The sequence below is a fragment of the Brachypodium distachyon genome, chromosome 1 (assembly GCF_000005505.3).
Source record: "Brachypodium distachyon strain Bd21 chromosome 1, Brachypodium_distachyon_v3.0, whole genome shotgun sequence".
NCBI lineage: Eukaryota > Viridiplantae > Streptophyta > Magnoliopsida > Poales > Poaceae > Brachypodium > Brachypodium distachyon.
In genome coordinates, this window is record NC_016131.3 from 57,855,114 (window position 1) to 57,881,956 (window position 26,843).

General features: G+C 43.9%; 2 protein-coding genes and 3 long non-coding RNA genes across 23 annotated transcripts; 4 read left to right on the forward strand and 1 right to left on the reverse strand.

Moving 5' to 3' along the window:
• The first annotated feature begins 3,415 nt into the window (after positions 1–3,415).
• Positions 3,416–11,497, forward strand: LOC100839779. 13 transcript variants are annotated; one of them, XM_014900522.2, is made up of 6 exons: positions 3,422–4,776; positions 5,377–5,548; positions 7,554–8,161; positions 8,805–8,887; positions 10,809–10,929; positions 11,231–11,497. In XM_014900522.2, exon 1 carries the CDS (start codon positions 3,565–3,567, stop codon positions 4,759–4,761), a length of 1,197 nt encoding a protein of 398 aa, XP_014756008.1. In that variant the 5' UTR covers positions 3,422–3,564; the 3' UTR covers positions 4,762–4,776; positions 5,377–5,548; positions 7,554–8,161; positions 8,805–8,887; positions 10,809–10,929; positions 11,231–11,497. The 13 variants fall into 13 exon arrangements, with proteins under 13 accessions (XP_024313217.1, XP_024313219.1, XP_014756008.1 ...); XM_024457454.1 differs by having other exon boundaries at positions 8,805–8,872; XM_014900538.2 differs by having other exon boundaries at positions 8,846–8,887.
• Positions 11,498–12,238: 741 nt separating this feature from the next.
• LOC100840080 lies at positions 12,239–14,157 on the forward strand. Its single transcript, XM_003561428.4, has 2 exons — positions 12,239–13,513; positions 13,708–14,157. Exons 1-2 carry the CDS (start codon positions 12,370–12,372, stop codon positions 13,758–13,760), a joined length of 1,197 nt encoding a protein of 398 aa, XP_003561476.3. The 5' UTR covers positions 12,239–12,369; the 3' UTR covers positions 13,761–14,157.
• A 1,775-nt stretch (positions 14,158–15,932) lies between these two features.
• Positions 15,933–16,569, reverse strand: LOC112269862. Its single transcript, XR_002962076.1, has 2 exons — positions 16,390–16,569; positions 15,933–16,292 (listed from the first exon to the last, which is right to left on the reverse strand). It is a non-coding gene; the product is annotated as an uncharacterized LOC112269862 (long non-coding RNA).
• Positions 16,570–18,372: 1,803 nt separating this feature from the next.
• LOC100837418 lies at positions 18,373–22,542 on the forward strand. 7 transcript variants are annotated; one of them, XR_002962070.1, is made up of 3 exons: positions 18,373–21,054; positions 21,553–21,628; positions 22,297–22,542. It is a non-coding gene; the product is annotated as an uncharacterized LOC100837418 (long non-coding RNA). The 7 variants fall into 7 exon arrangements; XR_002962073.1 differs by having other exon boundaries at positions 18,373–20,498; positions 20,797–21,628; XR_002962074.1 differs by having other exon boundaries at positions 18,373–20,498; positions 20,866–21,628.
• Positions 22,543–24,167: 1,625 nt separating this feature from the next.
• On the forward strand, positions 24,168–26,154 carry LOC106865779. The gene is made up of 2 exons (XR_001405111.2): positions 24,168–25,399; positions 25,600–26,154. It is a non-coding gene; the product is annotated as an uncharacterized LOC106865779 (long non-coding RNA).
• The last annotated feature ends 689 nt before the right edge of the window (positions 26,155–26,843 follow it).

The following is a 26,843-nucleotide window of genomic DNA, read 5'->3' on the forward strand; positions in this document are numbered from 1 at the left end:
ACATGAGAATATAGATTTTTCATTGAAATCAACTTCACACTAAACATCCAAGTACAGTATAGCATTAAACATCCCGATTCAACCTTCAAACGGCACATCATATAGCAATAGGAGATGACAGCCTCAGGAACAATGTAATGCCATATTTTCAATCAAAGTGAAGGCATCAACTCTAAGCTTTCAATCAGAACCATAGCCAAGAAAAATGCACTTTGATGAAGGCAAAAGCTCTAGTCTACATTGACTAAACTTCATAAAAATCATGTAGACTTGCCATAGCCAACAAAAATGCACTTTGAAGGCATCAGCTCTAGCCTTGGATGATTGCGTTTATTCATCTTGAGTTGGTCTAACCTTTCAATCAGCATGTAACCAAGCCTTCATTTTTGGTTTCAGCTGGTAAACGAACCGTGTGTTGTAGGTGGTCTCTCCTGGGCTGACACTTTGAGATGCAAAATTGTAGGAGGCATGCAAAGCAGCGGAGAAAATGTGAAAATTGATCGAGGCATTACATTGTTCCTGAGGCTGTCATCTCCTATTGCTATATAATGTGCCGTTTGAAGGTTGAATCGGGATGTTTAATGCTATACTGTACTTGGATGTTTAGTGTGAAGTTGATTTCAATGAAAAATCTATATTCTCATGTCCAATGCATGCTCGTCTCTGGCTCGATTTCTCGAAAACACCGATGAGCCGCCGTGCGGGTCGGCCGCGATCAGCGACCTAGAGCGTGGCCATTGTAGAAATATGATTGGAACTCTAATTGTATTAATTCCACGATATTTTGATATTGTTGTATTGATCTGACCCTCGTATGGGATATTTATATAGGTACAAAGGAAGATAAACTTGGAGTACAAGACAAGTAATGCTATGTTTAAATCTAGTCTATCTTATCTCCTTATCTCTAGTTTAAACGGATTGTGCTTCTAACAGCCATGTCTTGTTGAGGGAGGCTTCAGGCTTGTGTGATCGTTTCTATTTGCTACAAATAACTGGAATTTTAGAACCAACGAAAGGCTCTCAAGTTTTATGCAGCACAGTTAATGTTAGAGTGTTCGACATATATAGTTCCCCATGAATCAGAATTAGGGCTAACGTACACTTTGTTTTTGTGGGGAATTTGCTAGAGTGTCCTTCCTGATCCTAACACGCTCGAGCTGCGGGGAATGGGAGATCATGATGATGGAAACAGGTAGAAACGTCCATTTTTTGAATCATGATTGGCCAGATTGAGGACCGAACATTTAGAGCATCTCCACTCGGCCCCCCTAAAGGCCCCCTAAACAGGCTTGGGGGGCGCCGGCGCCCAAAAACCCACCCAGCCGGCCTCCCCAATTTGTTTTTTCATCCGGTGCGGCCCAAAAAGTTATCCGGCGCCCCCAGGCCGAACCCAGCCCATGGGGGGGGGGCGAGCGGGGGTGCCGGCGCAACGTGTTATCGCGGTGGGCCCGCCTTGTCAGCGACCAATTAATCGTCCGCACCGGTTTCTCACCGGCCCCTCCTCGGCCCCCGAGTCAAAATTAATGGCGGTCGCTGGCAAGGCGCCACGCGGAAGCGTTTATCGCCGTGTTCACACGCCCACCGGGGCCAACTGGGCGGCGTTCTTCGCCGACCGCCACGCCGTCGACATCGCCTGGTACGAGGGCCAAGGCGAGCGCCCGCCGCCGGGTCGATTCAACATCGAAGCCCGACTGCGGTTCTGGAGAGGGCACAGCGTGGCGGCGGTGCTAGCGCACATCGTCACCGGCGATCACCCCCGCCTGGAGACGCCCCCACCTCCTCCGGCAGGACGGCACCGGTACGGGTACGGCGACTCCGGCGCCTCCCGCTCCCCCGGTACGGCATCTTCTCACAGCGCCTCCTCGCCGGTGCTGCGCATCAAGGAGGAGCCGGGGGCATCTTCCCGCCGACGGGGGCCGGAGCCACCTCGCGGCCTCCTCCGCCTAGTCCGGCCAAAGCCGGAGCCGTGGGCGCCGGCGCCGGAGTACGAGCGCCTGGCGCTCGAATGGCGGCAGGACGGCGACCCCGAGGAGTTCCCGGGGCAGACGGCGGCGGAGCGCGCCAGCGAGAGCGAGGGCGAGGAGGCAAGACGCCTCGGCATCGCCATGACGGACGAGGAGGCGGCGGCGTGGAGCGCCAAGGAGGCGGAGAGGGAGGCCGCCGAGAAGAAGAGGGCAGGGAAGAGGCCAGCGGCGGAGGTGAAGACGAAGCCGATCGAAATCGACTCCGACGATTCCGACGAGGCGGACCTCGCCTACTTCAGCGACCTCGACCACTAGGCGGCCTGGCTTTATGTTTAATTTTTTTAAATTATGTAAATATACTGAAAAACTTTATGTTTAGTTAAATTTCATCTACTTCCGCCAAATTTAGTTAAATTTTGTCTATTTTCAAATTTTGGGAGGGTTCTTATTGGGGACGCGGCTGGATCACGGCGGAACCCAAAAAAAAAAACCCGCTAGCGCCCCCCAAAGGGACTAAAAAACGGCTGCGCCGGACGCCAAATGAGGGGCGCGGCCGGAGATGCTCTTTGGAGATATATTGTTCTAACCTGGTCTCAGCTGCTTGATCCAGTGACCATCGACTGGTCTGACGGCACGCTAGGACTCTAGTCGTCGCCTTATCTTCATCCTAAACTTCGACATTTCTAAACGGATTTTGTGTGATCATGATATCCTGACGCATAATTGCAAACAAAATTGCTATTTGGTCGGACTTGGGTTTGGATTCCAAGGATTTTCTGTATAGCTGCCATTGAATTATGATGTGGTACTTGTCGCATGGTTCCACGTTTTCCCCATCCTCAAATCATAGGCTGGAATATGCCCAATTTTCCTTGGTCTCCCTGTATGCAAGAGCAATATTTGGCTCCTCCGGGTTGTCATGTCAGGATAGCACCTCATGGAGATGCATTCTTGGCCTCGTAGATTAAGGAATCGTTTCACAATTTTGTTCACAACTTTATGAACAAAGAAGATTCTTTTTCTTTTCATCCAAGTATTCTTCCTTGTTTCCATATCTTGATGAGATAATGGTATGCTTTCTTGCGATCGGAGTTAGAGTCACCGTGGTCGGCTGGCAGTGTCCACAAGGTAAAAGACACAACTCGCGGTCAGAAGGTTAGCGTCCTGGAGCGATGTGCCGCATACGGATCTCAAAACGGACGGTTCTGCTGCAACGGTGCAAGGTGATTGGCGACGAATTTTCTATTGGTTGGCAGTTGGTTCCAGACGCTAGTCTCCAGGCCGCAAGCACGGCAGCACGCTCTGTCATTTATTCCACCTCATTCAATTGTTTGAACCGAATTCGCCGAATTAAATACGGTACATTTACTCACGCATCGGTACTAGCACCGAAACCGGCTGTGCAGCGGTGGGTCCCACGTGTCAGTCACTCGAGCACACAGATCACGTGTGCAGTGCCAGCGAGCAGCGACCCAAAATTCACAAGGCAGAGAAGCAAAGTCAGAAGACCAATCCACAAAGCGCTCCAAGGGGCTGCTTCTTCGTCTTCCCCAAAATTCAAAACCCCTCTTCCACCGGCCGCAGCCGACGCGACGCCATGCCGCGGCTTCCGCAGCGCTCCAAGAGGCTCCTTCGTCTTCCCCGAATCCAAAACCCATCTCCCACCGGCGCGGGCGCAGCCACCGACGCCATGCCGCGGCTTCCACCGGCGCTGCCTTCGGAGCTCGTGGAGGAGATCCTCCTCCGCGTCCCTCCGCAGGAACCCAGGTCGCTGTTCCGCTCGACGCTCGTGTGCAAGCTGTGGCTCCGGATCCTCACCGGCGACGCGTTCCGGAAGGCCTACCGCGAGTGCCACCACGGTACGCCCCCGATGCTCGGCATCTTCCACAACGATCGCAAGACCTTCTACCACACCCGGTTCGTCCGCACCTTAGCAGACCTCTCCCCGCCCCGCCTCGGCAGCAGCGCCTTCTTGCGCGCGCTCGACGCCCGCCACGGCCGCGTCCTCTTCAAGATGGATGCCGACCCTGCCGAGGATGTCCCTAGGAAGCCTGCGCCTCACGAGCACTTCCTCGTCTGGGACCCGATCACCCACGAGGGGTGGGTGATCCCCATCCCCATGCCCAGCAGATCCATTGGAGGCTGGTTTGCTGTGCTCTGTGCCAGGGACGGGTGTGACCACCTGGATTGCCATGGCCATCCATTTCGAGTGGCGCATGCCTTCGTCGATGAGTTCGATTTTAACTCCTTCTCTGCGTATCTTTACTCGTCCGTGAATGGTAACTGGAGCGACAGGTCCTCTGTTGAGTTTGATGGTGAGGACAAGGACCTGAATCACTTCTGCAACCTCCATGAGATTACAACCAACGTCCTTGTGGGGAATGCTCTGTACTTTGACTGTGATCTGTCCCCGGTAATAATGCGGTATGGCTTGGCGGACCGGGAACTATCGCTGATCGAAAAGCCAGATGTGTGTCGCTATATGTCTGGCCAGGTGATGGTGGAGAACGGCATACTGGGATTCGCCACCATACTGGGGTTCAGCATCTACATTTGGTCGAGAGAAGTTGATGAGCATGGAGCCGCGGCATGGGTGCAACCCAGAGTCATCAAGCTCGAGACGTTGCTCCCCCCTAGGTACCTGTCAACCAAACTCACTATGTGTGGTTTTGCTGAGGAAATTGGTGTCATTTTCCTACGTACAAAGCCGGGCATCTTCACGATTGAGCTCAAGTCGGGCCGAGCCAGGAACCTGCGCAAAGATGGTTACACTCACGATCCTCTCCCTATGTGAGCTTCTACACTCCAGGTACCACACTTAATTGGTCTGATCTTTTAACTTGTGCTGATGTTATATATACTTTGGCCGCGTATCCGGTGGAAACCACCTCCACGGTGCAAACTTTACCGAAAAAGTTCAAAGCTTCTAAAAAAATTACATATGTTAGAGAAGTGATGTTTATATATGTGTAAAATTAAATTTCAAGTCCAAACTCAATTGTGTTTGGTAGCACTGAAAAAAAAACAAATTCAGCATGAATAGTGGTCCTATACTGTTTGAAACTACTTATTTGTGTATTTCTCTTTTTAATTCCTTCCAAATATATTTGATTTTCAACTTGAAATTTTGCACGTTTGTAGAACATCACACCTCCAACATACACCTCCAACATATGGTATTTTTGTAGGAATTTTTTGAAACTTTTATACATGATTTTTATGAAGTTTGCACAGTTTGCACCAAATGAGGGTTTTCACTGGATATGCCGACATATATGTTTGAGTTGTAATTTGCGAACAATTGTAAGTAATATACTAGTATTAATTCTGTTAGTGGACATATGCCTGGAAACTTGGAGTAATTAAATTGGACACTACAATCTCATATTTTCTAGATGTTTATTTTCAGGCAGGGGCATAATGCCATTGGACCCTCCGCGTTTGAAGAACATTGATTTACTTCGAGACCTGAAGAGGTCATTCAGTGTAAGGCATCCGATACTCGGTTGCAATGCCTTCCCAACCAACTTGGTGTTACATGGGCAAGAGTGATGCTAGAGGTGTTGCTTGGTGGGCAATAAGTGAGTTTGCTGCTGCACTTTCGGTGTTAGCATTCAGGCATTATTTGTGGAATAATGTAGACTTGGAGTCTATTTGCCTGACCTGTGGTTTGTTAGTAACGTGCACATGCACGTTTATATCTTCTGCACAATTTAAACTCGTCTGCTGATCCTTCTACTTTGGAGACCATTGCAATCGGAAACTGTTTTCCAAATCCTTTCCTTGTTCTATCATAGTCTTCTCTAATGCTCCACATATCTGCTCAATAGAGATGCAAGGGTCACCGTTAGGGTACCCTCCAACACTCTTTAGTTCAATCAAAAGAACTAAAATTCCAAAGTCACAAGTTCATTTGTTTCAACTAAAGAGTGTTGGAGGGTACCCTAATGGCGACCCATTTTCATCTCTACTGCCCAACGTCCATTTTCCATTTCTCTGTCATGGGAGGCATACTCTTCATTCAGAAAATAGCCATTGTTAGGGAGGAGACAGTAATCCATTCATGAGCTGCTTGACGTGATACCTAGAAATTTTAGGAAGTTGTCAATTTATCTGTTACTATTTCTTATGCTTTCAAGTATTATATTTACTGTCTGGCAGTTTACCTAGAAAAAACTACGTTATAGCGGTAATTTATGGCTCTTGACTTCTTGCCATCCAAGTTCTTGACATGGTGACTCTGGTAACTATGTTTTGGGCTTACAGTTCACCAGTTCGACTTGATTTCAGTTTCGTCAAATTCACGTTTGACACTGTGAAGAGTGGAGATAAATTGAGTTGGTCACTGCAAAACCACAAATACACATCATCATAAATCCCGACAAAAAAAAAGGCCTGTCAGGGAAGATGTCTCACATGGGATAGGCCGGCTCTCAGAATTCAACATAGCCCTATTTGCCAACTTTGTCGCTGCCATCCAGAATCTGCTCTGCACGTGTTCACCGCCTGCTCATACTCCAGACAGGTTTAGAGCAGTTTGCTGCCGCGGTATGGGTTATCACCGAGCCTCGCCCCTGATATCAATAAGCCCCTTCTCGGGAGGTGGGAGAAAAACTGTGGATCATACTCGTCAAAGTTAGAGAAGGAGCAGTTTGGCACCCTTGTGATGATCATTTGGTGGTTCATTTGGTTGGAACTGGACCGGAGGGTCTTTAAGAACTGAGCTAGGCAAGCTGATGACTTTGCACCTCCATTGTCCTACTTTTTCTTTTTCTTTTTTTGCGAAAATGATCCTTCATACCACACCTTCCACCTGCTGGAGTTGTTTTTACCCTAGACCTTTTATCTCATGCTTCTTTCTTCATATCTTGTTGGAGCTTTTCTTCTATTGTTATGTTGGCTGAGCCCTAATTCTCTGTAAACCCCCTTAATTAATGGAAGGCGGCGCTGCTGCATTTGCCAAAAGAAAAAAAAAAGGCATGTGCTTACTTGGAAGCCAGAGCTGAATATACTTGGTGTTTTTCCGCAGTTCTAGGTAGTAGACCACTACGAGCCGATATTTAGGTCTTATCGACCCTGGTTTTAGACAAGAACTGTTATGTAGTATGATACTACGTTTTTTGGACATAGCCCCCAATTTGGTAACATTGCAAACATTGACATCATTATGGTATTTGTGTTTATTAAGGAGAGAAAATTTACGTCGTTTGTACTTGGTAGACATTACATTTATACACCACCTAAAGAATATTGACATGCATTTCAACTTGGATGATGCAAAAGTAATTACTCTATTTCGAAAGCAGTTATTTCAGTAAACATGACTTATTTTCAGAAACTGAATAATTTGTCTCCACAGACTGTCTATCTTTTTGCTTCCTGGTTGCACTATAAACTTGTATAAGTAGCAAAAAGTAGCCAAATGAAGTGCTATAGAACTGTAATTTCCTTGACTTCGAATTTTATATCTGTGTCATGCGAGTCTTTTTTCACAGTTATTTGATATCCTTTTAACATTGTATGATTGCAGAAAATCTAACTTGTTTTAAGACATAGTTATCTCACAGACTTTTCTTGCTCTGCCAGGAATCTGGATTTGTGAAATGGATGTATGACTTGGCAGGAACAAAGCAGCAGCAGCAGCAATACCGAAGCAGCTCACGGCCGAAGCGGCAGGATGCTGTCATGTTGCCTGATTAATCTCACCATCAGCGACATGGATTTAAAGCTAAGTGCTCCCAGCCCACCACATGGATTGAAAAACTGACACATAAGATAGATCCAGTAGAACTTTTTGTTTATGGATTTGCAAGCAACCATTGTCCATTTGACCATGTAATATAAGTATAATTCTTCATTTAACGTACTGGTAACAGAGTCTGCATTTTTCTTACTCAAATTCAGGGAACACTGTAAATCATTAGAACTTTACACAGTTAATAGTTATTTATTGACACTTTTGACTGTCGTTTGCTTGTTGTCCATGTCACTTTTAATCATGACATATTTGCTTATAGAGGTGTAAATTGATTTTCTTTCAGTTTCACCGTGCCAGCTCCTTTCTCTTATTGATCTTCCTTAACAGTTTCTATTACTCTAATTACAGGTCTTAAGGCAAGGAAGAGATCCAAAGAAAATCAAGATGTACCAAGAAATATATCGTTGTTTTTTGGAAGCAAGTCTTGAATCGAGAGGTAAAAATGACACAACACATCTGATTTCTTTTCAGAAACAAGATTACATTATTCTTGGAAAAAGATGGTATTCTTCTAGGAAGATGATACAACCTCTGTTCCCATATACAAGACATTCTGGTAGTTCAAATTAAACTGCCAGGACGTCTTATATATGGGAACAGAGGTAGTCCCTTTTATGCTGCTGTTCTACACAGATGGTCACCTGGTTTTGTTATTTCTATTCTTGGAAAATGCCTTTTGCACCTCTTGGGTGCAGGGCCTGTCAGTCAACCTCACCTTCTCCTTTCTGCATATATTGATTCCTGTGTTATTCACTGAGCACCATACCTCCACGGTCGTGTGATTATGCTGTCTTGACGCATACATGATCTTGTCCATGCCAATTGCAAATAAGGATGGCTAAACTTGTGCTGGCATCTCAAATATCTTGGGAGTACTGTAGTAATTTGTACTACATAGATCCTTTCTGCCCATTTTCACTCATTTTGGTAATCATTTTTGTTGTTCATGTCAATTCAGAGACTATTCCAACCAGAAAATCTTATCCAAATTATTTCCTTTTTTATAACACTGTTTGTATCTCTCCTAAAGCTCCACACATCTGCCTAACCTCCATTTTCCATTTGCGTGACAAATGAAGGCGTCGAATAGAGCTTAATGATGTGTGTGACTCATCAACAGGAAAGATGATCACCTGGAGGCAATTAGGTCTCGTGCTATGCGGTACAGAATTATATATTTCAGTAGTAAGGTGTTTTGGTTGCACTTGGTTACTTTCCATGCTGTTGTTGGTTTCTGTTGGTAGGCCCTATCTGTCGGTAAGTTTTGTTACATGGTTGTTTTCTGATAGTGTGTGGAGCAAATCGCCATTGTTAGGTAGGAGACAGTAATTTATTTATGAGCTGCTTGATGATGATATCTAGAAACTTTTGAAATTTGTCAATTTATCTGTAACTATTTCTTATGCTTTCAAGTATTATGTTTATTGTCTGGCAGTTTACCTAGAAAAAACTAAGTTATAGCGGTCATTTATGGCTCTTGACTTCTTGCCATCCAACTTCCTGATGCGTCAACTGTGGTAACTATGTTTTGGGCTTGTAGTTCACCTTCAGCTTGTTTTTGGTTTTGCCAAATTCATGTTTGACACAGTGAAGAGTGGAAATAAATTGAGTTGGTCACCCCCACACCACAAATGCACATCTTCAAAAATCCCAAAAAAAAAAGGCCTGTCCAGGGAAGATGTCTCACAGTGGATAGGCTGGCTCTCAGAAATATTCGGTATAACACTATTTGCCAACTTTGTCGCTGCCATCCAGAATCTGCTCTGCACCTGTTCGCCGCCTGCTCATACTCCAAACAGGTTCAGAGCAGTTTGCTGCTGCGGTATAGGTTGCTAACGATTGCTCCTGATATCAATGAGCCCTCACTTCTCTGATGGTGGGAGAAAAACTGTGAATCATATTCGTCTGAGGCAGAGAGGGAGCAGTTTGGCACCCTTGTTATGCTGACTGAGCCCTAATTCTCTGTAAAAAAACCCTACTTCATTAATGGAAAGCGGCACTGCTAGCTGCATTAGTCAAAAGAAAATAAGGTCTCTGCTTTTGGTTTTCCTTGAACAAGGTACTTAGCAGCCATAGCTGAATATACTTGGTGTCTATCTCTGTCCGGAGTTCTGGGTAGTAGACCACTACGAGCCGATTGTTAGGTCTTATCTGCCTTGTTTTTAGACAACGAGCTGTTATATAGTACGATGCTACTTTTGGAGAGAGCCCCCAATTTGGTAACATCGGTAAGGTTGCAGTCTGCTTTAGCAATCAGGTCTCCTGATTTTGTTGCTAGACTCTAGATAGTCGTGAACATGGATCTGATTGTTTGATTAAATCATGCCCCCCAGTTCCCTTAGTTTGTTGGATCTAATTGTTTGATTAAACCGTGTCATCAGTTAAATCCTAAATTGTAGAAGTGCTTTGATCGCTGTCAGTTATCATTGGTTGTCAAACTCGATACATGCCTTTATCCAACCTTCAACGTCATCTCCCTGGAAGGTAGCAAGGAACTTTAGTGCCCACACTGCAGTAAGAATAGAAACTTTGCTGCCTTGTCAATTTTAGCAATCTGAAAGAGTTGAAAATCTTATTTTCTTTGTTCTAATCATAATCCAGGCCTAACACCCTTATCCATGTACTAGTTAATTTGTTGCCATGTACGAGCAGCACCATGGTTCTATTCTTGAGTATGCATCTGCCATAGTAACTTGCTGTCATTTAATCTCTCACACTGCAAACATTATCATCATTATGGTGTTTGTGTTTTTTAAGGAGATAAATTCCATCGTTAGGTCGACATTATATTTATAATCCTAAAAAATATACTTGTATTTTCAATGTGCATCGGCAGTTTAGACAGTTTTCTTATTCATATTCAGAGAACAGTGTAAACCATTAGAAGTTTAGACAGTTAATTGTTGTTTATTGACACTTTGACTGTTGTTTGCTTTTTGTCCATGTTACTTTTAGTCATGACATATTTGTTTATAGAGGTGTAAAATTGTGTGGAGCTTATGCATGTGAAATCTTATGGTGCGGTTTTGACAAAGCATAGTATACTGCTATTTTTTTTTAGCTCATGCTATTTGTATTTTCAGAGTCTTGGTTGTGGTGAACTCAATGACAGCAGGTGTCACCCTACGCAGATGGCTTGTGCTTACTAGTTTTGTGTATGATCTATTTCATCAGTCCAGAGGAACAGCATACCTAGAATTGAAGGTATATAAATTCTAAAAGTGTTACATTAGACTTTAACAGTCAGTTACTCTAATTGCAGGTCTTTAGGCAATGAAGAGATCCAACTAAGGAAATCAAGATGTACCAAGAAATATATCGTTGTCCATGTTAACCTACTTTCATTCATCTTGGTTTCGTGTGAATGATGAATTAGTTAAGGTCAAGATATGTGAGATAAACTATCGTAGCTGTAGCTGTTGGATGGAAATAAATATAAACTATCGTAGTATTATGTTCAGATAAAGCAATTGAAGTGGAGTCTGATTGTTTGTTGCTTGTGAAGGCTCTGCAAGATAATGGCATGCGGCTCTCCTTGCTCGGAAGTCTGTATGATGACATCAAGGAACTGCTAAAGAGGTTTCCTGACTTTTCTGTTAATCATGTGGGTAGAAATTGTAATAGTTTGGCTCACGACCTTGCTAGCGTTAGCCGTACAAACCAAGCAGGTGGTGCACTTGTTGGCGCTCTGCTTCGTTGCCTCAATTTTTCTTGTAATGAACACTGTAATCGTGTTTGGGTGATGAAGTAATGGAGCTCTCCCGTTCAAATTTTTTTGTGCCTTTACTGTTTATTTATTGGGTCTGGCACAAGTGGAATATTTACCGTATGATTGGCCCATTTCAGTGCGCTGCATTTTGGCCAAATTGTTGAGCTGGCCAGATAAACTTGGGCCAGAATTGCCACATAAGCACTGTTTATGATGAAATCTAACCGCCGGCTGAATACCATGTTGGATTTGTGAATGCATGCGAAGAGACATTAGTTTGTTAATATCACATTTCGAGTGAGAGTCTTCAAAAAAAAGGAAAATGCACCGTTGATATATGAATTTGGCAGGCTTTTGCAGATTAGACATCGTACTTGAAAACTGCTAAAATCAGATGTTAAACTTGAGTTCTTAATGAGTACTTGACAGGTTTGAACACCCGCAGTTAAAAAATATGATCCCGATTTGTTAACTAGAGTGAAATAGTCGTTTAAAAAACCTGGACGTAGTGGAGCGGAAGGAGTAACTGTAGATCCTTTCAATGTGTCTGGAACTTGGAAGGAGCGTTTGAGTAAAACTTTTCCCGCTTGTTTTCGAAGAAAAAAAAGTTTTCCCGCCTGTTTTCGGCGCGAATCCTACCAACGGCGCAGAGATAGAGACATGGCCCGATGACACCTGGGGCCCAGCAGTAGCTTCACCCTTGCGCTGCGTCTCTTTGGCCTTCCTAGGCCTGGTGGACTTCGTCCTCGTGCACCGGCTGTTTCTTTCCCCATGTCAGCCCCCACAACAGCCGAGCACCGGGTCCGCGCGCACCCTCGCCCCTTGCGTCGAGAGCCCGAGAAGCGCCAGCAAAAGCAAAAGGCACTCGCTTCTTCTTCCTCCCCAATCCAATCCCCAACCAAAACCCTCGAGCCCAAATCCCGCGAGCAGCCGCCATGGCCCCGCCACCTCCGGAGCTCCCGGCCGACATCGTCGAGCAGATCTTCCTCCGCCTGCCGCCAGACGAACCCGGATGCCTCTTCCGCGCCTCTCGCGTCAGCAAGTTCTGGCTCCGTCGCCTCGCCGGTCCCGACTTCCGCCACGAGTACTGCGAGCTCCACGGGACGCCACCCATGCTCGGCTTCCTCACCAGGCACTCCCCCAAAGAAGAGGACCACGTATCCACCCTCTTCGTCCCCACCCTCAAGCTCCGCCCGCCTGGTCCTGCGCCTGCCCGCGGGTACCTGCGCCCACTCGACGCCCGCCATGGCCGCGTCCTCTTCCAGACGGATCCGCCCGGTTGCTTGTACGAAGGCTACTATCCGGAGCCGGAGTACATCGTCTGGGACCCAATCACGCATGAGGAATGGGTATTTCAGAAGCCCGGTCAGTTGTGGGGAGGCTGGCCCGCCGTGCTCTGTGCCAAGCCGGGGTGCGACCACCTTGACTGCCATGGCCATCCATTCCAAGTGGCCTGCGTGATCGTGGAAGAGTTTTTGTGCTCGGCCACCCTTTACTCATCGGAGGCTGGTTACTGGAGGCCCAGTACCCATTTTGTCCACTGTGATCAGAAACTGGCTGTTAGCAGCACCATATGTGTTATGCCACCCAGCGTCCTTGTGGGAAACACACTCGACTTTGACTTCCGTTCCACCACTGCGATAATACGGTATGACTTGGCGGAACCAGAACTGTCGCTCATCAAGAAACCGGACGACTGTAAGGATGGCAAGATGGTGGTGGAGAACGGCGTGCTTGGAATGGCCGCCATAGTGGAGTCCAGCATCTGTCTTTGGTCCAGGGAAGTTGATGAGCATGGAGCCGCGGCATGGGTGCAACCCAGAGTCATCAATCTCGTGCCGCTGCTGCCTCCTCTGTCCCTGTCAACCAAACCTGTGATGTGTGGTTTCGCTGAGAGAGTCGGTGTCGTTTTCCTAAGGACAGAAGCCGGCATCTTCACAGTTGAGCTCAAGTCGGGCCGAGCCAGGAACCTGTGCCACGAGGGTAACATCGGTGATCCTCTCATTCCTTCTTTTTTCCAAGAAAGGGATGTGCCACAGCCAATAACTGTCATTCCCTATATGAGCTTCTACAAACCAGGTACCATACATAATTGGTCTGATCTTTTAACTTGTGCTGATGGTACACATATGTTTGCTTGGTTGTAATTTGCAAACAATTTAGCCTAACTGTAAGTAATATTATTAATGCTGTTAGTGGACATATATGCCTGGAAACTTGGAGTATTTAAATTGGACACTACAATCTCATATTTTCTAGCTGTTTATTTTCAGGTAGGGACATGAAGCCGCTGCCTCCAGGACACTCTGAGATTGAAGAAGATTGATGTACTTCGACCCCCGAGGAGATCATTCAGTGTGTGGCAAAAATCGATATGACGTCGCAATGGCTTTCTGACTAAGGCGGAATTACATGGTCAATAGTGATGCTACAGGTGTTCCTTGGTGGGTAATATGTGAGTTTGCTGCTGCATTTTTTGTGTTAATTTGTAGAACAATGTGGACTTGGGGTCTATTTGCGAAAGTGACTCATTCCTTCGTAGTTCGTACCTCACAATCCGCCTGCTTGAGTTGTGTTTACCCTAGACCTTATCCCATGCTTCTGTCGTCATATCTTGTTGGAGCTTTTCATCTTTTGTTATGTTGGCTGAGCCCTAATTCTCTGTAAATAACCCTACTTAATCAATGCAGAGTGGTGCTGCTACATTCGTCAAAAGAAAAAAAGGGCCTGTGCTTTTGGTTTCCCTTGAACAAGGCACTTCCATGCCATAGCTGAATGTACTTGGTGTCTGTCTCTGTCCGCAGTTCTAGGTAGTAAACCACTACCAGCTGATAGTTAGGTCTTATCTGCCCTGTTTTTAGACAATGACGGATGACCTGTTACATAGTGTGGTGCTACATTCTTTGGACAGAGCCCCCAATTTGGTAACATCAGTAAGGTTGCAGTCTCCTCTAGGAATCATGTCTTCTGATTTTGTTAATAGACTCTAGAGAGTCGTGAACATGGATCTGATTGTTTGATTAAACCATGGCCCCCAGTTCCCTTTGTTTCTTGGATCTGATTGTTTGATTAAACCGTGTCATCGGTTAAATCCTAAAATAATAAAAGTGCTTTCATCGCTGTCAGTTATCATTGGTTGTCAAACTCCATACATGACTTTTTTTAACCTTCAATGGAACTTTAGTGTCCAGAGGAAGAATAGAAGCTTTGTTGGCGTTGTCGATTTTAGGCTTTTAGCCATCTGAAAGAGTAGAAAATCTTATTTTCTTTGTACTCGTTAATTTGTTGCCATGTACGAGCAACGCCATGGTTTTTATTCTTGAGCATACCTCTGGTATAGTAACTTGTTGTCATTTGATCTCTTACATTGCAAACATTGTCGTCATTATGGTATTTTTGTTTTTTAAGGAGAGAAAATTTCCATTGTTAGTAGACATTATATTTATAAACCTAAAAAATATAGACATGTATTTCATCCTGCATCAGCAGTTTAGACAGTTTTCTTATTCAAATTCAGAGGATGCTGTAGATCATTAGAAGTTTAGACGGTTAATTTTTGTTGATTGACACTTTGACTGTGGTTTGCTTGTTGTCCATGTCACTTGTAATCATGACATATTTGTTTGTAGACGCTGTTTGTAGAGGTGTAAAATTGTGTGGAGCTTATGCATGTGAAATCTGATGGTGTCGTTTTGACAAAGCATAGTACACTGCTATATTTTTGTAGCTCATGCTAGTTGTGTTTTTATGCCATTGTGTTTTAAGAGTCTTGGTTGTGGTGAACTCAATGGCAGCAGGTGTCACCTTACACAGATGGCTTGTGCTTATTAGTCACAATATTGTCAATAAAATCATTCATCTCTCTTATGAGATTGAGCTGTTATTTTATATGCACCTTCAATTATAGTTATGCTGTTCTTCTGGACTGATGAAAAAAAAAATACACAAAACTGATGATGACATGCAGAGAAAGACCTAGACATATTTGCTGGGATCTCAAATATCTTGGGAGTACTCTCGCAATATGTACTACAATCTCGTATGTGTTTCTAGTCATGGCCTTCAGGCTTAATTTGTGGAACAATGTTGGCTAGGGTTTCTTTGCCTTACCTGTAGATTGTTTACATGTGGAATTTGTATTTGTCATTTCTGAAATTTCAAACTGTTTTTTTCAAGACATGTTCCATGTTGAGTTTCTGTGATGTATAATTGTTGCAACAGTCTAAATAGCCAAACTTTTGGTTACATGTTCTTCTCTAGATTAAAGATCCAAATCTACAGAAGTCTTTAGTAGTGCTACTTTACAGCATTTGGAATAGAGCTGCTTCCTTCCTGCTTGGTTGTACGGATGCAAGCGGATCCTACATATGTTCACCTTCTAGACGAACATTCAAATTGCGAGAAGCAAATTTTTTGAACTAACAAATTTCTAATGGTATATAAGAGGAAGATAAGCGGTTCCCACTCACATTCCTAATTTGTTGAATTCTGGTACTCCGGAATCAAGAACTATTACAGTCACCAATTTATTCATCATCCCAACACTTTTCATAGTACATAGATGGTCCGACTCGGACCGTTTTTTTTGGACCTAAGGAGGTGCTCATAGTACATATATGGATGGTCTGGCTCAGACCTAATAAGTTGGGTAAGGTTATGGTTTGATTGGTTTCCCATAACCTCCTGGCGACCATTGGCCTTGGCATGTACTCCCTCTGATCCTAAATTCTTGGCTTAAATTTGTCCAAATATGGATGTATCTATTTTTAAAAAGCGTCTAAATACATGTAATATTTCGACAACAATTTAGGATCGGAGGGAGTACTCTTTTCGCATGTCTCCACACAGTCTAATGCACCTGCAGCAAGAGTTCACATCCAAGCAGGATATATAATACATCAAATCAGATGAACTGCCAACTACTCCAAACAAAGGAAAGAGAAAAAAAACAGTACCGCTCTTTTTAGCAAGGTGCCTTACAGCAAGCACGTCCTGTGCAGTGAACATGAGAGATGCCTGCAGGATCAGGATTCAGGAAGAACACAAGCAGTATTTTGGAGGCCATATTGGAATTCATGTTTGTTTTATCTTGGAATTGGTGTGAAGAACAAGCTGGGTGCACTGGTGCATTTTATATGGCATGTGTGAGTGGCGCGTGTAGAAATTCTGTGGAATTTAGTCCACCGTTGAGAAAACGCTTGGCTGGTATCGTAGCCACCTTCAGCATCTGCAAGAGTGCAAGGGCCACATTTGCAAACTTCTGTCGTTTTTTTTTTTTTGTCAATTGGCTTCAAACTCGATAGACTTTTCAGGGCGCCTTCAGGACCGAAATTAAACAGCAGGAATTTTTTTTATTTTTTTGAGCGCAAGGCAGGAATTTTATTGATCAGATGGTAAAACTCCCTGTATCCGTGGCGGGCCGGGCCGGGCCGGCCCATTGGCCAGCCATAGCCGAGAAGCACCAGGAAACAAAAGCCCAGCCCACCACTCGCTTCCTCTTCTTCTTCGCCGGTTCGCCCCAATTCCAATCCCCTTTCATCTAAAAAAAAATCCCCTTACACCGACCACCGCGAGCAGCCGCCATGCCCCCGCCTCCCCTGGAGCTTCCGGCCGACCTCGTGGAGCAGATCTTCCTCCGCCTGCCGCCAGATGAACCCAGGTGCCTCTTCCTTGCCTCCCTCGTCAGCAAGCCCTGGCTCCGCCGCCTCGCTGGTCCCTCCTTCCGCCGCCGCTACAGTGAGCACCACCGGACGCTACCAATGCTCGGCTTCCTCACCTGCGACTCAGTCGGAGATTCAGGCAACCACAACAGCCGCTACGTCCCCACGGTAAAGCTCTGCCCGCCCGGTCCTGGCCGCAGGTACCTGCGCCCGCTCGACGCTCGCCACGGCCGCGTCCTCTTCCTGACGGACCCTGCGGACGAGGACTGCGACTTCCCGGAACTAATCGTCTGGGACCCAATCACGCTCGAAGAGTGGGTAATTGAGATGCCCGATCACTCGTTCGGAAGCTGGGCCGCCGTGCTCTGTGCCAAGGAGGGGTGCGACCACCTTGATTGCCATGGCCATCCATTCCTGGGGCCTACGTGTCCGTCAGATACGATGAGTTTAGGTGCTCTGCCCTCCATTACTCATCGCAGGCTGGTTCCTGGAGTGACAAGACCTATGTTGACCACCATGATCAGGACCTGGCTAATTGCAGCACTCTTCATGGTGTTGCACCCAACGTCCTTTTGGGAAGCACACTCTATTTCAACTGTTTTTCCCCCCAGATGATAATACGGTATGACTTGGCGGACCGGGAACTATCGCTGATCGAAAAGCCAGAATCGGATGACTGCATGAATGGCCAGGTGGTGGTGGAGAACGGCCTACTCGGATTGGCCGCCATAGTGGAATCCAGCATCCATCTTTGGTCGAGGGAAGTTGATGAGTATGGAGGCGCGGTATGGGTGCAACCCAGAATCATCAATCTCGAGCCGCTGCTCCCCGCTCTGTCCCTGTCAACCGAACCCATGATTATTGGTTTCGCTAAGAGAGTCGGTGTTGTTTTCCTATGGACAGAAGCCAGCATCTTCACAGTTGAGCTCAAGTCGGCCCGAGCCAGGAATCTGTGCAACAAGGGTAACATCGGCGATCCTATCATTCCTTCTTTTTTCCAAAAAAGAGGTGTGCCCCAGCCAAATAATCTCATTCCCTATATGAGCTTCTACACACCAGGTACCATACTTAATTGGTTATATATATGTTTGCTTTGTTGTAATTTGTGAACAATTTAGCCTAACTGTAAGTAATATTATTAATTCTGTTAGTGGATATATGCCTGGAAACTTGGAGTAATTAAATAGGACACTGCAATCTCATATTCTAGCTGTTTATTTTCAGGTAGGGACATAATGCCGCTGCCTCCAGGACCATCTGCATTTGAAGAACTTTGATGCACTTCAACCTCTGCGGAGGTCATTCAGTGTATGGAAAAAATTCAAGATGCCGTTGCAACGGCTTCCCGACCAAGGCAGAATTACATGGGCAATAGTGATGCTAGAGGTGTTACTTCGTGGGCAAAATGAGTTTGCTTCTGTGCTTTTGGTGTTAGCCTTTGGGCACAATTTTTGGAACAATGTGGATTTGGGGGTTTATTTGCCTGTCCTGTGGTTTGTTAGTAATGCACTTATATATCTTCTGCACAATTTAAACTCATTTGCTATTGGTGGCAATGTCTACTAATCCTGTTAATTTGAAGATCATTGCAATCAGATTGTGTCTTCCAAATATTTTCCTTTTTCTATCTTAGCACTTATCTCATTTCCAATGCTCCATGCATCTGCCCAACGTCCATTTTCCATTTCTCTGTCATGGGAAACATACTCTTCATTAAGAATAATCGCATGCAAGTTTCTTTTTTTATTAATGGAAGGAGCATAGCTCCAGATGGTAGCTACATAAGGTTCATGGAGTGTAAGTCATAATATATATTCTCAGAATACAAGGTTGAACACCACAGCTCAACCTCCATTATCAATTGCTCTGTCATCGTAGACACACTCTTCGTTCAGGATCATCGCATACAACTTTATATACTCAACCTACCCTTTTCTTCTTCTGAAAAATCTTTCTGTGTCGTTGAGCTTGTTTCTTAAAAAGGCTGTCAAGAGTAGTTACTTTGACCTTTTAAGGCGTTCATTTGGAGTAGAAAATTTGAGAGTTATGATCACTTCTGCATGCGCATCCTTAGTCAGGTACAACAAAACCTGAAGGAAATCTTGAGAAAGGCGGGACTAGGGAACTGACAATCGTTGTAAGCTGCCTATGTGTGCTGCTGTCTCCATTAAGGTATGAATGTCAGGTGGTGACCTGCAAAATATGAGCTTGCATAGCATTCAGTTGATATTCATATTTCAAGGGTTTGTACTATGGCTTATCCTAGTTGGTGTTCTTGTCCTGCTTGATTATCCCACCTGGAACTGAAGATTGTTGGAGTTTTTCTTCTTTTGTTAAGTTTGGCTGAGCCCTAATTCTCTGTAAAACCCCGTAATTAATGGAAAGCGGCGCTCAAAATTTGGTCCTCTTTTAGATGCAAGGCCATAAGTAGCATGAGCATTTTGTTTAAGTTTTAACCGCAGTTGTATCTTTGGAGATTAGCATCTCAAATTTCTGAGGCTATACATATTCTCTTGTCATCGTATCAGCTAAATAATGATTTGTTTTAAGACAGTTCTCTCACATAATTTTCTTGCTCTGCTAGGAATCCAGATTTATGAAATGGATAATGTGACTTGGCAGGAACAAAGTAGCAGCAGCAATACCGAAGCAGCTCACAGCGGAAGCGGCAGGATGCCGTCATGTTGCCTGATCAATCTCACTATCGGTGACATGGATTTAAAGCTAATTCCTCCATGCCCACCACATGGATTGAAAAACTGATTCATAAGAAAGATCCAGTAGAACTTTTGTTTATGGATTTGCAAGCAACCATTTCCATTTGAAAGCGTCTGCATTTTTCTTATTCAAATTCTGAGAACACTGTAAATCATTAGAACTTCAGAGAGTTAATTGCTGTCGATTGACACTTGAACTGTCGTTTGCTTGTTGTCCATGCTGCTATTCGTTTTTAGCTGATGCTAGTTGTGTTTTCAGAGTCTTGGTTGTGGTAAACTTAAAGAAAGCAGGTGTCGCCTTACACAGATGGATTGTCCTTACTAGTCACAATATTGTCAATAAAATTATCCACCTCTTTTATGAGATTGTGCTGTACAATTAATACCAAAATATTTCTAGGTCTTTCTCTGCATGTGATCATTAGTTTTGTGTATGATTTTTTTTCATCAGTCCAGAACATACCTAAACTTGAATGTGTATATAAATATATGTCTAGAGGTATTTCAATTAGACTTCAAATGCTTCTTTCAGTTTCACAGTGCCAACTCCTTTCTCTTATTGATCTTTCTTCAACAGTTTCTCGTACTCTAATTGCAGGTCTTAAGGCAAGGAAGAGATCCCAAGGAAATCAAGGACGTACCAAGAAATATATCATTGTCTTTCGGAAGCAAGTCTAGAACCAAGAGGTAAAAATGACATAACACATCTGATTTCTTTTCAGAAACAAGATTAAGTTATTCTTGGAAAAATAGGGTATTCTTCTAGGAAGATGATACTACCTCTGTTCCCATATTAGAAAGATGATACTACCTCTGTTCCCATATATAAAGCATTCTGGTAGTTCCAATTAAACTGCCAGGACATCTTATATATGGAAACAGGGGTAGTACCGTTTATGCTGCTGTTCTACACAGATGGTCACCTGGTTTTGTTATTTCTATTCTTCTATTCTTGGAAAATGCCGTTTGCACCTGTTGGTTGCAGGGCCTGTCAGCTAATCTCACATTCTCCTATGTGCTTATATTGATTCCTGTGATTTGCTGAGCACCATAGCTCCAAGGTTGTATGATTATGCTGGCTTGAAGCATGCATGATCTAGTCCATGCCAATTGCAAATAAGGGTGGCTAAACTTGTGCTGGGATCTCAAGTATCTTGGGAGTGCTGTCCATTTTCACTCATTTTGGTGATCATATAAGCCATAGGTGAATATACTTGGTGTCTGCCTCTGTCCGCAGTTCTAGGTACGAGCCGATAGTTAGGTCTTATATGCCCTGTTTTTAGACAATGCACTGTTATATAGTGTGATGCTCCATTTTTTGACAGAGCACCCAATTTGGTAACAACAGTAATTTGCAGTCTGCTCTAGCAATTACATCTTATTGGTAGACTCTAGATATTCATGAACATGGATCTGATTGTTTGATTAAACCATGGTGGCCCCCAGTTCCCTTTGTTTGTTAGATCTGATTGTTTGATTAAACGGTGTCATCGGTTAAATCCTAAAATAGTAGAAGTGCTTTGATCACTGTCAGAGTGTCAGTTATCATTGGTTGTCAAACTCCATACATGACTTTTTCCAACCTTCCATGGAACTTTAGTGCCCAGAGGAAGAATAGAAGCTTTGTTGGCGTTGTCGATTTTAGGCTTTTAGCCATCTGAAAAGAGTAAAAGATCTTATTTTCTTTAATCATAATCCAGGCCTAACACTCTTATCCGTGTACTCGTTAATTTTTTGTCAGGTACAAGCAGCACCATGGTTTTATTCTTGAGCATGCCTCTGGTATAGTAGCCTGTTGTCATTTGATCTCTGACATTGTAAGCTCTGTCATCATTATGGTATTTGTGTTTTTTAAGGAGAGAAGATTTCCATCGTTAGTAGACATTATATTTACACCCTACAAAATATATAGACATGTATTTCAACCTGCATTGGCAGCTTAGACAGTTTTCTTATTCAAATTCAGAGAACACTGTAGATCATTAGAACTTTAGACGGTTAACTGTTGTTGATTGACATTTTGAATGTTGTTTGCTTGTTGTCCATGTCACTTTTAATCATGACATATTTGTTTGTAGAAGTGTAATATTGTGTGGAGCTTATGCATGTGAAATCTGATGGTGTCTTTTTGACAAAGCATATACTGCTATATTTTTTTAGCTCATGCTAGCTGTATTTTTCATGCAATTGTATTTTTAGAGTCTGAGTTGTGGTGAACACAATGACAGCAGGTGTTATGGCTTGCGGTTATTAGTCACAATATTGTCAATAAAATCATCCATCTCTTTTATGAGATTGTGCTGTACCATTATTAATACCAAAATATGTCTATGTCTTTCTCTGCATGTGATCGCCAGTTTTGTGTACTGGAGTATGATTTTTTTCATCAGTCCGGAACAGCATACATAAAACTGAAGGTGCATATAAATATATGTCTAAGAGTGTTACCATTAGACTAAATCAGTTTCTGGTACTCTAATTGCAGGTCTTAAGGTGAGGAAGAGATCCGAGGAAATCAAGATGTACCAAGAAATATATCGTCGTGTCCATGTTAAGCTACTTTGATTCATCCAGGGTCGTGTGAATGATGAATTAGTCAAGGTCAATATTTGTGAGATGAACTATTGTAGCTGTAGCTGTTGGATGGAAATAAATCGAAATGAATCTTGTGCACGTAAATCGTGTTATTATTGTTTATTTACTTTTTATTAAGGGAAATACTGTTTATTTACTGGGCTGGGCCTTTTGTTTGCCTGGAATAACTGGAATATGGCCTGTAAGATTAGCCAAGTTCAGTGGGCTGCATTTGGGCCAAATTGTTGAGCTGGCCTGATAAAACTTGGGCAACAATTGCAACAGCATCACTGTTTATGATGAAATATGACCGTCGCCTAAATAACCACCTTGGATGCCATGGTGGCGCCATCTCATGGCTTCCCACTATACTCTGTCTTTTCAAAATAGAAGACACATAATGTTACGTGCAGCCAATTTTCTGATTTTAGATGATAATTTTAACTTATACTCTCTCGGTCTCATATTTAGTGATTCAAATTTACCCAAATACGGATGTATCTATACCTAAAAAAACGTCTAGATACATATAACATTTCAGCACTTAATATAAGACGGAGGGAGTATATGTTTATAAGTCAGGAAAAAAATATGGCGTATAAGTACTCTGTCTTTTTCACAAAGATTGACGTATTTGGTTCCGTTAAGACAAAACTTTGACCAATAATTACTCTAACAACATGTGTTTTCTAAGACATTAGAGATTTATATCAATAGATTTGTCTTCAAAAGTTTTTGATAATAATTGTGGTTTACCATGATATAAATTACATATTTATAAAGTCACGAATGGTCAAAGTTTTGTCTTAATGAAACCAAATACACCAAACTTTGTAAAAAGAGGGAAATATTTTGCGAGACAAATACAATGATATTACTCTCACATACTTAATTTACATACTCGGTCATATAATAGTGACCAAATTATTAGAGGTTGACCGCACACAAAATTATGTGCCTTATATTGTGGAAAGGAGGGTAAAACTGTAAGCGTCTCAAAATAATGTCACGTAGGAAGTCATCTTATTCTTTTGGAGTACACTCTTTTAAACTAAAACCACGACAAGAATTTAGGATTGAAGGGAGTACTAGTTGTGATAGTAGGTCCTTTAGGCCTTGTTTGGCACTAATATATTTTCCGGTCACTAGTGTATTAGGTATTTGAGCGGATTGGGTATTCACCTAGTACTCTCAAAAACCCTTTACACCACAAAACACTACTCTCTCCGTTCCATAATTCTTATCAAAATATTACATGTACCTAGACGTTTTTAGGAATAGACATATCCATTTTTGGACAAATTTGAGACAAAAATTATGAAACAGAGACAATAGTATGAGAAGTGTTTTTAATTGGTAGAAAAATGTGGTGTTTTGTGGAAAAAAAATCTATGGATATCCCTGTTATCGGTTCATACCAAACAATTCATTTGGAGTTTCTAGTTTTTTTGAATTTGGGTGGAACAAATAAAACTCTAAAAATACTAGTGCCAAAAAAGGCCTTTTTTGTGTGAGTAGTTGGAATTTGGAAGGACCGTTTCAAATTCCGGGCCTTCTTTGCTCGATTTCGAGCCCAATGAGACCTGGGGCCCAGGCGTTTCCTTCCAGCAGAAGCTTCACCGGCCTTGCGCTCTGCTGCGTCCCTTTCGTCTTCCTCGTGTGGACTGCGTCCTCGTGCACCGGCTTTTCCTTTGCGCGTGTCAGCCCCACAACCGTACAGAACCGGGTCCACGCACTCACAGCCACGCCGAGAAGCACCTTCAGAAGGAGCCCACTACTCACTTCGTCTTCTTCGTCCGCAAATTCAATCCCCACCAAAAAGGGCAAAAACCCTCGAGCCCCAAATCCACGGCGAGCGGCCGCCATGCCCTCGCCTCCGCCGGAGCTTTCGAACGACCTCGTTGAGAGGATCTTCCTCCGCCTCCCGCCAGATGAACCGAGGAGCCTCTTCCGTGCCTCCCTCGTCAGCGAGTCCTTGCTCCGTCGCCTCTCTGGCGCCGCCTTCCGCCGCCGCTACTGCGAGCTCCACCGGACGCCGCTCGTGCTCGGCTTCCTCACCAGCCCACAGCCGGAGCATATTTCCTAATCAATACCCACTTCGTCCCAACGGTAAAGCTCTGTCCGCCCGGTCCTTGCCGCGGGTACCTGCAGGCAGTCGAGGCCCGCCACGGCCGCGTCCTCTTCCTGACGAATCCTGAGGACGAGGACGTCCTCCCGGAATTAATCGTCTGGGACCCAGTCACGCTCCAAGAGTGGATAATTCATTATTCCGTTGCCCGCTCGATGGGGCGGAAGCTGGTATGCTGTGCTCTGTGCCCAGGAGGGGTGCGACCACCTTGACTGCCATGGCCATCCATTTATAGTGGCCTATGTGTCTGTCGGAGTCGGAGACCAAGAGTTCATGTGCTCTACCCAGTTTTACTCATCGGAGACTGACTCCTTGAGCGACAAGACCTACGTTGACCATGATCGAGAGGACCTGACTCGTGACACCAACATAGATTATATTCCACCCAGCATCCTTGTGGGAAACACACTCTATTTTGACCGTTATTATTGCCCCGTAATAATACGGTATGACTTGGCGGACCGGGAACTATCGCTGATCGAAAAGCCACAAGCGGATGGCTGTTTGAGTGCCCAGATGGTCGTGGAGAACGGCGTACTGGGATTGGCCGCCATAGTGGAGTCCAGCATCTATCTTTGGTCGAGGGAAGTAGATGAGGATGGAGCCGCGGCATGGGTGCAGCCCAGAGTCATCAAGCTCGAGACTCTGCTTCCCCCTCGCCCCCTGTCAACCAAACCCATGATGTGTGGTTTCGCTGAGAGAGTCGGTGTCGTTTTCTTATGGACGGAAACCGGCATCTTCACGGTTGAGCTCAAGTCAGGCCGAGCCGGCAGGAATCTGTGCAACAATGGTAACACCGGCGATCCTATCATTCCTTGTTTTCTCAAACATAGGGCTGTGCTCCAGCCAATGCCTCTCATTCCCTATATGAGCTTCTACACACCAGGTACCATACTTAATTGCTCTGATCTTTTAATTTGTGCTGATGGTATATATACGTTTGCTTTGTTGTAATTTGTGAACAATTTAGCCTAACTGTAAGTAATATTATTAATTAATGCTGTTAGTGGACATATGCCTGGAAACTTGGAGTAATTAAATTGGACACTACAATCTCATATTTTCTAGCTGTTTATTTTCTGGTAGGGACATGAAGCTGCTGCCTCCTGGACACTCTGAGATTGGAGAAGATTGATGTACTTCGACCCCTGAGGAGATTATTCCGTGTATGGCAAAATTCGAGGTTATGCAATGGCTTCCCAACCAAGCCGGAATTACATGGGTAATAGTGATGCGCAATATGTGAGTTTGCTGCTGCGTTTTAGCCTTTTAGGTAAGCCTTCAGGCATAATTTGTGGAACCATGTGGACTTGGGGTTTATTTGCTCTACCTGTGGTTTGTTAGTAACGTGCAGGTGCTCGTTTATATCTTCTGCACAATATATATGCACTTATTTATTATTGGTTCCCATGTCTGTTGATCTTGTTAATTTGTATTCCCTCTCATCCTAAATTGTTGACTCAAATTTGCCCAAATATGGATGTATCTATTCTTAAAAAGCGTGTAGATACATGTAATATTTTGACAACAATTTAGGATCGGAGGGAGTAGCAAAATACTTTCCTTCACATTCAGGATCATCATTGCATGGAACTTGAGGTTTATGTTTCTGTGTAGTTTGGTTTAGTTTCTTAAACAAGCTGCCAAGAATAATTACTTTGACAGTTTAAGGCATTCATTTGGAGTAGAAAATTTGAGAGTTAGGATCGCTTCTGCATGCGCATCCTCAGTCAGCTAGACAACACAACAAAACATGAAGGAAATCTTGAAAAAGACAGGATTGGGGAACTGGAATTTATTGGTAAGCTGCCTATTTGAGCTTCTGTCTTCATTAAGGTGCGAATCTCAGATGCTGACCTGCAAAATATGAGCATGCATAGTATGGATTATTTTTAAAACTCGTGATAGTAAGGATTTAGTTGTAATTCATGTTTCATGGGTTTGGACTATACCTTATCCCACTTGGAACCGAAGATATATCATGACTGTTTTAAGAAGCAAGTCTTGAAACCGAGAGGTAAAAATGACACGGCACATCTGATTTCTTTCCGGAAACAAGATTAAATTATTCTTGGAAAAGATGGTATTATTCTTCTAGGACCTGGTGTTGTTCTTTCTATTAAAAATGCCATTTGCACCTATTGGGTGCAGGGCCTGTCAGCAAACCTCGCCTTCTCCTTTATGCTGCCCAGACGGGTACATGATCTAGCCCAAATATCTTGGGAGTACTGTAGTAATGTGTACTACAATCTCATATGTGTTTCTAGTCCTGGTATTCAGGCTTGTGGAACAATGTTGACTCAGGTTTCTTTGCCTTAACTGTAGGTTGT